Source organism: Metopolophium dirhodum, chromosome 4 (assembly GCF_019925205.1).
Source record: "Metopolophium dirhodum isolate CAU chromosome 4, ASM1992520v1, whole genome shotgun sequence".
In the NCBI taxonomy this organism is placed as follows: Eukaryota; Metazoa; Arthropoda; class Insecta; order Hemiptera; family Aphididae; genus Metopolophium; species Metopolophium dirhodum.
This window is the reverse complement of record NC_083563.1, coordinates 28106900-28118278: the sequence shown is the minus strand read 5'-3', so window position 1 is coordinate 28118278 and position 11379 is coordinate 28106900. Positions and strand designations below refer to the sequence as shown.

The 11379-nt window shown below is 32.5% G+C and overlaps 2 protein-coding genes across 2 annotated transcripts in view; one reads left to right on the top strand and one right to left on the bottom strand.

Annotated features, from left to right (window-relative positions):
* The first annotated feature begins 961 nt into the window (after positions 1–961).
* Positions 962–7460, top strand: LOC132943611 (uncharacterized). Its single transcript, XM_061012641.1, has 6 exons — positions 962–1032; positions 2509–2714; positions 2934–3220; positions 3282–3286; positions 3379–4452; positions 7394–7460. The coding sequence occupies exons 1-6, from the start codon at positions 962–964 to the stop codon at positions 7458–7460; spliced, it is 1710 nt and encodes a 569-aa protein (XP_060868624.1).
* Positions 7461–7943: 483 nt separating this feature from the next.
* LOC132942925 (peroxidase) overlaps positions 7944–11379 on the bottom strand; it is a 34070-nt gene continuing 30634 nt past the window's right edge. Inside the window, exons 6-13 of the mRNA XM_061011641.1 lie at positions 10570–10763; positions 10229–10424; positions 9798–10143; positions 9556–9712; positions 9307–9477; positions 9014–9212; positions 8835–8940; positions 7944–8745 (exon numbers count right to left, since the gene is read on the bottom strand). Of these exons, the coding sequence (XP_060867624.1) occupies positions 8619–8745; positions 8835–8940; positions 9014–9212; positions 9307–9477; positions 9556–9712; positions 9798–10143; positions 10229–10424; positions 10570–10763 (1496 nt within the window). The 3' untranslated portion in view covers positions 7944–8618. The remainder of the gene's footprint in view (positions 8746–8834; positions 8941–9013; positions 9213–9306; positions 9478–9555; positions 9713–9797; positions 10144–10228; positions 10425–10569; positions 10764–11379) is intronic.

The following is an 11379-nucleotide window of genomic DNA, read 5'->3' as shown; positions in this document are numbered from 1 at the left end:
AATTTTAGCCATTTTTTAGCTATTTATAGACATTTTAATTTTGGGAGTTTTTGTTGTAATTCGGTTAAGAACATTCGTAAAACTAGAAATTTGGGTTATCTACTTCTATTAGCCCTACATTTTTATAATATTTCATTATTTTAAATTATAACTATAATTGTATAAATTACCTATTTATATAAATCGTTCTTAAGCTATTGTTAAAACGCTTTGTTTATCACCAAAGTAACGAATAAAATTAAATAAAAAAGATACCCTCGTCCGCTCAGAATATTTTTTTATCGAATGCAATCATTGCATTCAAATCGAATACAGTGAAATAAAACTATCCTATCTGAAGTTCGAAGGGACGATGGACAGACACCCACCACTGAAATGTGCTGACCTCCTTTTTTTTAGTGCTGAGAGTTGTACCTAGCGTACTATCAGTGCTAGGTAACTGGTGGTGATGGTACTACCTAATTCTGATGGTGGTAACATGTGCTGATGGTGGTACCTAGCGCTTATAGTAGTACCTAGTTCTGATGGTAGTATCATGTGATGATGGTAGTATCTTATGATAATGGTCATACCTAGCGCTGATCGTAGTACCCATTGCTGATGGTAGTATCTAGTTCTGATGGTAGTACATTGTCCTGATGGTAGTACATTGTGCTGATGGTAGTCACTAGTTCTGATGATAGAACATTGTTCTGATGGTAGTACATTGTGCTGATGGTAGTACCTAGCACTGATAGTAGTACCTTGTGCTGGTTGTAGTATCTAGTTCTGATGGTAGTATCAAGTTTTGATGGTAGTACATTGTGCTGATGGTATTACCTAGTTCTGATGGTAGTAACTAGTTGTGCTGGAAGTACATTGTGCTGATGGTAACATCTAGCACTGATGGTAGTATCTTGTGCTTATGGTAGTCACTAGTTCTGATGGCAGTATCATGTGATGATAGTAGTATCTTTTTATGATGGTCATACCTAGCGCTTCTAGTAGTGCTGATGGTACTACTATCAGTGCTAGGTACTACCATCAGCACAAGTAACACCTATCAGAACTAGTTACTGCCATCAGAACTAGGTACTTCCATCAGCAATAGGTACTTCAATCACCACATGTTACTCACCATAAGTCCAATGTACTACCATCAGAACTAGTTCCTACATATCAGAACTAGGTACTACCATCTGCACAATGTACTATCATAAGCACAAGGTACAACCATCCTCACAAGTTACTACCATCAGAACTTGTTACTTCCATCAAAACTAGGTACTACCTACAGCACAATGTACTATCATAAGCACAAGGTACTACCATCAGCACAAGTTACTACCATCAGAACTTGTTACTTCCATCATTACTAGATACTACCATCAGTGCTAGCTACTACCTTCAACACAATGAACTACCATCAGCACCAGACATTTCCATCATTACAAGTTACTACCATAAGAACATGGTACTCCCATCAGAGCTAGGTACTACTATCAGAACTAGGTACTACTATCAGAACTAGGTACTTCCATAAGCACCATATTGCTGATGGTAGTACCTTTTGCTTATGGTATTATTTATATTAATTAACTACGCACCCACATGCATATTAATCGATGGATATTTTAAAACAAAATCCACAATAATACTTTTTGATTTTCAGAATCAAAATCTAAATTACATAATAATTTCATGAAAACAATATTTATAAAATACTAATAATCCAAATTACAAATCACAAAAAATCAAAAATTTGTTTTGTTTTCAAGGTGATAAAGACGCACTATGTGGTGAAGCTTATCTATACTATATATAAAATTGTAAGGGTTTTTCTTCGACCGCGCTAACCGAGAAAACTACTGGACCGATTTGGCTGAAATTTTTTTTGGCTGAAACCCGAAACTCTGCTGAAGGTTATAGTACCACTTTTGTCAGTAAAAAAGTTCATAAAAGTTCATAAAAAATTAAAAACAATTGTACCTATATTGTGCGTTACGTATTTTGACCGTTTTATTTTTGTATTTAGCATAATAATATGTAACTATGACTATATTTAAAACATAATAATTATTAATCATATTTTTTTACCGCAACTAGGATTTTTACATATTTTGATATTTAACCTGTTTTGATCCCGACCGCAACTCGGATTTTTTTTTTACTACCTGTTATAATCTCTGTTGTACCGTATTGTCCAGTGCTATACTATATACTATCTAGGTGCTTTAATGCGCATATTAACGTAGAATACTGTCATTCGGTTAAAGCGATAAAATACATATGTAAATATATTAATAAAGGATCAGATAGAGCTACTTTTTCTGTTAATCGTAAAAACGATGCGATTACAAATTATTTGAATGGTCGATATATATGTACTTCTGAAGCGTTTTGGAGAATTTTCAATTTTGAAATCCATGATAGAGATCCGATAGTTCAGCACTTGGCTGTTCATCTAGAAAATGGATAGCGTGTTTTCTTTAATTCTAATAATCTTCATCAAGTTATTGAAAATCCAAGAAAAACGACACTAATTGCATTTTTTGAACTGTGTTCACATGATAATTTTGCGAAAACACTGTTCTATCATGAAGTTCCTTCTTATTACACCTGGGATAATAGCAGAGGCTGGTTAAAGAGAAGACGGGGAAAAGATGTTCCCGGTTGGCCAGGAATAAAAATGGACACTGCCATTGGTAGAATTTACACGATTCACCCAAATCAAAGTGAGTGCTTCCATTTAAGATTGTTACTAAATTATGTACAAGGTCCTACTTCATTTGAAAGCTTGAAGGCCTTTGATGGAGTCATTCACGCGACTTTTAAAGCTACCTGTTTTGCTCTTGGGCTTTTAGAAAATGACGAGCAATAGAAAAATACTCTAGCGGAGGCAACTCTTTCAGAAAGTCCTTCAAAATTAAGAGAATTATTCGCAATAATCATAGTTTTCTGCCAACCGTCTGAACCTCAATCTTTGTGGGAACAGTTCAGAAATGATTTTTGTGAAGATATTCTTCATACAGAGCGCACTCGATTAAATGACTTGCACTTTACTTTTTCTGATGAAATATTTAATAGAGGTTTGATTGAAATAGAAGATAAAGTTGTTTGTCTGTCTGAAAAATATTTAACTGAATTTGGAATGAACTCACCTGTTCGAAATGAAAATGCATCTGATCCTTTTGAATTCTCAATTTTGCGTTCTTACGATAATAACCGATTACAAGAATTTGTAGAAATCAATTTACCAAAATTAGTAAATGATCAAAAATATGCTTTTAATGTTATTACAGAAAGCGTAATGAATCATCAAGGAAGAGTTTTTTTTTTAGATGCTCCGGGTGGTACAGGAAAAACATTCCTAATTAATTTGTTGTTGGCTCAAATTAGATCCTCAGGTAAAGTTGCATTAGCAGTAGCTTCATCTGGTATAGCAGCAACTCTCCTTAGTGGCGGCAGAACTGCTCACTCGACTTTCAAGTTACCGTTAAATGTATTATTTGATACTGAATACGTTTGTCCGATTCGTAAAAATGGCCCTCTTGGAAAAATTCTTCAAGAAACCTCATTCGTTGAGTGGGATGAGTGTACAATGAGTCACAGATCACATATCGAAGCAATTGATCGAACATTAAAAGATCTTAGGTGTAATAATAAGTTTATGGGTGGCATAACATTTGTTTTCGCTGGTGATTTCCGTCAAACCTTACCAGTAATCCCTAAAGGTACTCGAGCTGATGTCATTAATGCTTGCTTAAAATCTTCCCCTATATGGAACTATGTTGAAAAACTTTATTTGCGAACAAACATGAGAGTTTATTTATGCGGAGGGGACGATATTTTTCCAGCACAGTTGTTGAAAATTGGAAATGGAACTTTAGAAAATGAAAATGGTTACATTTCTGTCGATCACACGATTGGACGGGTGGTCAATAACGTGGAAGAGTTGATTTCTACAGTTTATCCTGACATTTTTAATCTGTCCAATAAATCTTATCAGTGGTTATGTGAAAGAGCTATTATCTCTCCAAGAAATGTAACAGCAGAAGAAATTAATGATATCATCCTTCTAAAATTCGATGGACACTCACGTGAATGTCTATCTATTGATACAGTTACATCAACAGATGATGCTATTCATTATCCACAAGAATTTCTTAATTCTCTTTCTCCTTCGGGATTTCCTCCTCATAAACTAAAATTAAAAATTGGTGCTCCAATTACATTATTACGTAATCTTCAACCACCGAACTTATGTAACGATACAAAATTACAAATAAAATCGTTGCGAAATAATATTATAGAAGCCGTAATTCTTACAGGGCCAGCGAAAGGAGAAATTGCATTTATTCCAAGAATTCCCATGATTCCCTCTGACTTGCCGTTTTCTTTCAAACGGCTTCAATTCCCAGTTAAAGTTTCTTTTGCGATTACCATAAACAAAGCACAAGATCAAACATTCAAGTACGTTGGCGTAGATCTTCGTACAGAGTGCTTTTCACATGGGCAATTATACGTGGCATTTTCTCGAACTGGAGACCCGAATCATCTTATGATTTTAATTTCAACAGGAAATATAACAAAAAACATCATATACTCAGAAGTCTTATAAAATTCTTATTTTAATTGTTTTTTTTTCTTCATCAACTTCAATCAAATTCTTTATCAACCATAAATTATTTCTTTTTTATCTTTATTTATTTTTATCATTTATAACGCTAGAAAAATTTCAATCCGTTTTCATTAACCGTTTTTTATATTTACTTGCCGATCACATTAAACAATAATATTTGAATAAAAAATTATACATATCATGGTCCGAAGGCAAAATAAACAACCAATCACGGGCGAAGCTGTGACGGGTCGGCTAGTAGTTTTATATAGGTTGTAAATATTTCGTAATGGTTTTATATTTTTCAAATTTTTTCTTAATGAGAATTATTAAACCGTTGTTTCAACATAATGACAAGTTATAACTTATAAGTATTAAAAGTTTAGAAAAGCCAAATGGAGTTGCACGGGGTAACCCCACAAAAAGCCGGTTCCCTATTTTTAATGACTAAAGGTTCAAATTATTTAAAAAAATTTTTATATGATTTTCAAGATAATGATAGTGATTTATACTATTTCAAAAATCACTCTGTATAAGTTTTTGAACCTAGTCACGGGTCCGGTCTTAAAGTTTAATAGAGTGATCGTATTAATATAATTAATAATTATTATTAATATTACAATTTACAACTAATGAAATATTAACCGTGGGATTAAAAGAAATTATAATGTATATTTATTATTTATATAATTTACCTACCTGATCTATTTTACAGGTTAAATGTAAATTATTATACACAATTCTATACGAATACGAAAACATTGTTTGCTGAATTGAAGAAATATTTTATTGTTTGCATTTATTTTGTTAATCAAAATCTCAACAACTAGTTTCAAAACTAATCTCTGCCGAGTTACCTTATTGAGAAAATAACGAGGTGAAAGTTTTGGGATATTTATTATAAATATATAATTTTTTATTTCAAATTTTTATTTATTAAAATTAACAAAATTCTTCAACTTTATAACTTATCTTTTATCCATTAAGACCAAAAACACTTAATTTTCAATGATTAGAGGGGGGGGGGGGGGGGGTGTATCAGATTTTTGAAAATTTACAATAGGGAATAAAAATGGTTGGAAAATACTAGGCTATAGGTACATAATATATTGTAAGGTTCATATTCAATAGCTGAAAAAGGGGGATGCTGTGTGAAGTTGTCACTCACATCGGGAAATCATATTTTCCGGAGAATGAGTGTTGTGTACATCAATTTACAAATATTGACACCGAAACCCAATTTGCAATTAATTTGCAAAATATTTACACCGGTTTGGAGTCAATCGAATGAGTTTGTGGGGCTAACTTCACTATCGTTTCTCTTTATCCTTGATGCAGTATGTCTCATTATAATATATAGGCGCCACTCCAGTTCCACGGAATTGACATTCCCAATCATCTATCGAACTCAACCAGCGTTTCTTCTTGCAAGTTTTTCCGGAATTGCGTTGGTCAGGCGCCTATAGTATTAGTGTAAATAATTAACTTTAAAAACTTTAATATAAATAAATAAATCTATCGTTACTATGGTCCAATATATTATTATTTATAACACTATGGCATTATTTAACATATTATTTCGTTTTTAGCATTTAAAACGGAAAAGTTGTTTATTCAATTATATCCTGATGCCTATATAGTTGTGTGTGTATATGATATTAGTATCATACCTACCTAATAAGTTAAAAGTCTTAACTAAAATCTGAAGATACCTATTTAATATATGATAACGAATAATCGGTATAGATTATGGACATATTATAGGTGACGGTTTGTCAGTGTGGATATTTTATATTATTTTTATATTGTTATTACTTATTATTAATACGGTGACCGGTAAGTTGAATTAATATTATAAAATTACAACAATTATTGTTTGGTCCAAAAAATACTTTATGTACATATGTCAGTCTCATAAGAAGATTAAATCTTTATGTATCTACTTTTTATAGTAAAAAAACATTTTTAAACTATGTTAATAATTTAGATTTAGATTTAAATATTTTATGAATTAAGTTTCATTTTTTAGGTTACACTGAACTTGACTTCTAGTAATTATCTATTATTTATTTTTGGATTGCATGTATTTTTAGTATTTTTTTAAATTATTTTTAATTTATATATATTGTATAACTGTTTTTGTTAACTCGCAGCTCCCTTTCACAAGCTTGCTTTTAGGACAGCATCATCAAAATACCTATTATTGTATATTGTATAATTGTTTATTGTATAATGTGCACCTAAGTATACTTAGTAATTAATGATGATTCAAATAAATATATTATATTATTAAAAAAAAAAAAATAAATAAATAACTAATTGTTATTCTTGGTTATTTAATATGTCATTTCGTCCAAAAATAACTATAAAAAAAAACTGCGTTTTTATATTTTTGAAATTTTTTGGTTACAGAATAACCTATACTTACGTGGAACTTTGTTTCAATCCTTAGCTACATTTCATGTATCCATGGTAATTTGTTTTAGAGCTACCCCAAAAACCAAAATCGATTTTATCAAAACCCGATTTAACTATTTGAATTGACGTATAGTTAGGAACAAGCCATTCGTTTTGGAATAATAACAAAATATGAAAATCGTTAATTTACGGGTGAGTCTAATGTGGTTAGAAAATTTGAAGTTAGGTATATTTTAAATTTGTACGTACCTACTTATTAGTTATTCTTATTACAATATATATTATTGTATTAGTATATATAATATTTATTATACACTTGATATATATTCCTGTATGTACAAAATACAAATATTAATTACCTAATTATAATTTTAGGGTTTCCATAAAAATAAGTACTGGAAACACTGATCCAGATCCTATTTTACCGGAGCTGTGTTTATGACTATGGAGTAAACACAATAATCTTTAGGACCGTATTCATAGTCGATGCTTAAGAATAAGTATTGCTTAAGCTAATTTTGATAATTTGAAAAAAAATGAGTGATTATAACTATGCTTAAGGTAGACAATGCTTAAGGTTGGTCTCGATCAAGCTTAATTTTTTAAGTAAAATATACTCTTTCTTCTTTTAAGTCAATGTCTCGTTTATGAATCTTATTTGAGTCATAAGTATAGAAATACTTATTCCTAAGCATCGACTATGTTTTATTTTATGTGTTGCAATTTATTAGGTAGGTATAACTATTATTGTTCCTAGATGAATACCGGGGAAACAGCGTGTAGATAATTGTGTAGGTATACTTAACCTAAACAAATCTTAAAAGTGCTGATGAGTGGTAAATATAGTAGGTACAACAGATTCAGTTCACGAATCATTCGCCGACTAATTATTGATTAATAATATAAATAAAATCAAATAAAGACGTAAGATGTATAATTTATACTTTATTACATTTATATTTTTGTCTAATAATGTATAATACAGATATATGTTTCAAATTCAATTGTATATAATTTAAATAAAATATTCTTAGTTTTAATTTTATAATTACATAATAACTGTAGCTATCTACATTCAAACAACTAATTTTGAAAAATGCTCTTTACAAGTATAATATGCAGTGTGGACATTGGACATTTACTGGCACTTAAACTGGTTTAAAATTGAATTTGATGAAATAAAAAAATGTTTTATTATACATTGTTATTTCTGAGTTTTTATACATAATATGATAATATATATAAAATATTTTGTATTATTTAATTACATTACGGTACTTATATAATATCATAGAGGTTGTGGTAACAATGCTAAAGATTGCTGATTTGTCCATACAAATAAACAATATGTAATACAAACTAATGACATAAGTATAAAAATACTTATATACATAATACTCGTATAATGTAAAATCAAACAATTAAATAATAATTAATATACGTAAAAATATGGTTTGAGCGTTAAAAACAATATGATGAATCTTCAAAGAATTTTTAAAGAACGTTAAGAATCTAAAGATGAAAATAGAAGAAAGAAAATTAAAGAAACCTTATAGAAGAAAATGAATATTATTTACAAATACTGGTTGTTTGGTTTAATTTATTTCTTCTTATAATCTTCTTGGTAACCATATTGTGGGGCTGCGTGACTGTATGATTCTTCTTTCCAGAAGTTGAGGTCGATCGATGGAATTCTATCGTAATCATTGCAACTCACCAAAGGATTCCTATTGATAGTAATGAATACGATGAGCAATGATTATATTATATTATATCATATTATTATTATTATTATTTTTATCGAATAGGTACTCACTTCTCAGAAATCTTCAAGAAGCCTTGAGATTGGATTGTGTGTAAATCATCGCTGTTATCACAGAATATTCTTGCAACGCTGGACTTGCGGATTTCGTTAAGTTGTTCTAAATTTAAAAAAAAAATAAAATTTTTGTTTAAAAATGTTTAAGAATTTATAATAATTGTGTATTTTATTACCTGGTGTGAAGGATCCAACTTGTCCACCCAATTCGTAGAAGTATCTATCAGAAACTTTAGTTCTGTAAAATTGTTCAGTCAAAAGACACAAGAATGTTGGTCCGGCCAATGTGTTTGGTACATGAGCTTCCAAAGAACCACCGACGGAAAGATCAACATCATCAGGGTGGTTGTAGAGGAGAGCGAGTTTTTCAATGCGCTAAAATGAGGAAAAAATAATAATTAAGTTGTTTAGAAAGTGCAAGTTGTAAGCGTAGGTATATATATAGTTATAGGTACAAAAAGGTACTCACTTCAACATCAATGTAATCGGAAAAGTCTTCAAATTTGTGTGCTCTTGGCAGACCACAAAATTCTCTGTAATCGTTGTAAGATGCAAGACCATGGTCACGGCCTCTTTGTACGTCAATAGCTCTCAAGTCACGACCGAATGGACGGCCTGCTCTGAACAAGAAGTCTGTAATCTATGGACACAACCATTATTAGTAATTATAAAGTACAAGTATCCTACTGTGACTCGTATTAAAGTGTCTAATAATTACTTCGCTGGTGAAGAACGGGTCGACTTCTTCTTGGCTCTGTGTCGTCAGACCTCTCGACAAGTGATCGAAGTTGTATCCCTTTTCAATGATCGTCGGCCTGTTGAAGTAGTCCGATAATCTGACTGCACTCAACAGATTACGGTCTTCGCCAATCAAGCTATATGTATATTAAAAAAAAAAAATTCTTCTGGTTAACGGATTCGGTTCTCGAGGTTTACGAGCGAGTGATGAGGGAAACCTACTGGAATTGTCCCTGGATGGACGAGTGGAAGTATCTGAATGCGGCGTGAGCGTGAGCGTTTATGACACTAGGGTCGACGTTCTCTTTGTAATCACTTGTGAATCCTTTGGTCTTGTACAGCAGACCGTATTTCAACATGTTGTCTGTTCCTAAAATGATGGGCAGCCATTCGTGGTAGTTGATGTGTTGGAATTCGGCGATCAGCACTCTTCTGGATTCTTGGTACAGGGTTTCGTCATCCCAGTGGGGGTTGATGTGCGACAGTACTGTGGCGATGCGGTTGTGCTCTCTGAGGAACAGGATCTGTAAAACGGTCAGCTGTGGGTTCTGGTTGGCTCTTCGGTCACCTGAAACGACGAGACACGCGGGCGTGTGTTATAAAAACAGTTTTTATTTTCTACCAAATACTGCTTAAACGTCAAAAATACTGACCGAATTGGTAGCACGGTTCTTCTTCTGTTTGTTGATCGCACACGGCACTCTTGTTGGCCGCTGCTGGGGGCCATGGTCTTCCGTCTCTGAACTCCACTCTCAACCTGCCACCAATTCCTTCACGAAGCGTATCCGCTAACCGTTGGTTGGAACCGTACACGAAAGAAGCGTCCATCCAGTGTGAAACGACTACTAACTGTAGATAACAAGCAAGAGAAATATTATAATAACTATACGCATTAACATTACTCGATACAGGTATACTGATTATCATAATAATATGTACGGAGGTGATCTAATTGAACAATTTGGACGAGATTATTAGTATATTATTTAAGTACTTGTTCTGCGGGCTTGTTTCCAGCGTTGCATCCGGTTTCCTGGTCGGTGGTCGAACGGACAAAGTTCATGCACTCTCTGTTGAACTTGGAGAATACTGGGTCATCTTCGGGGATTGTAATCGGGAAACAGTGCACATCTGGGTTGTTGCTCAACAAACGGCCGTTGTCGTCACAACATCTGATTGAGTGACGTTCTACGAACAAAATTAATTGTATGCGTTTCAATGTGTTTCAAATTCAAGTCCAAGAAGACTACGGCCAACAGGTAGTATTAGTATTAATATTATTATGTCTTATGATTTCCCGACTACCCTCAGATAACGCATTTTGAATAATAACAGTATTTATAAAATAGTTTAAGAATATATTATCGTTTTATTAAAGTTGTCTGGGCGTGCATATCGACTATCGTTAGTCGTTACAGTTGTCGATGGACTATTTGGAATTTAATTTCTCTCGCCGAGATGATCCGAGTGAATGTCCGGCATGGTTCACTATATTGCGCTTTGACGTGTTCCAACGATCGTTCAGCTACAGATAATACCTACTTAATAGTTAAATAAGTACCTTATAAACTTGTGCAGCACGTATTTCTAAATAGGTACATAATTACTTGCAGGATGTACACCCAAGATGACTGTTATATAATATTTAATATATATTCGTTGTTAGTCCCAGCCTAACGTCATATTGCTGTGAAAACTCTTCCGTCACGAAATCAATATTACCTACTGCGCAAATAACGTATCACTCGCGTGTCATGTTTGTATGGTGTATTTAAATCCACTCGGTCTGTAATTGCTGCGTGAC

Bases quoted from the DNA above. Each gene is read 5' to 3' on its own strand.
- LOC132943611 (XM_061012641.1), top strand. From the start codon at position 962: ATGGTCATACCTAGCGCTTCTAGTAGTGCTGATGGTACTACTATCAGT. The intron at 1,033-2,508 runs GTAACACCTATC...TGAAAATCCAAG, and splicing joins AGGTACTACCATCAGCACAA to AAAAACGACACTAATTGCAT. The intron at 4,453-7,393 runs GTACGTTGGCGT...TTATAATTTTAG, and splicing joins GCACAAGATCAAACATTCAA to GGTTTCCATAAAAATAAGTA.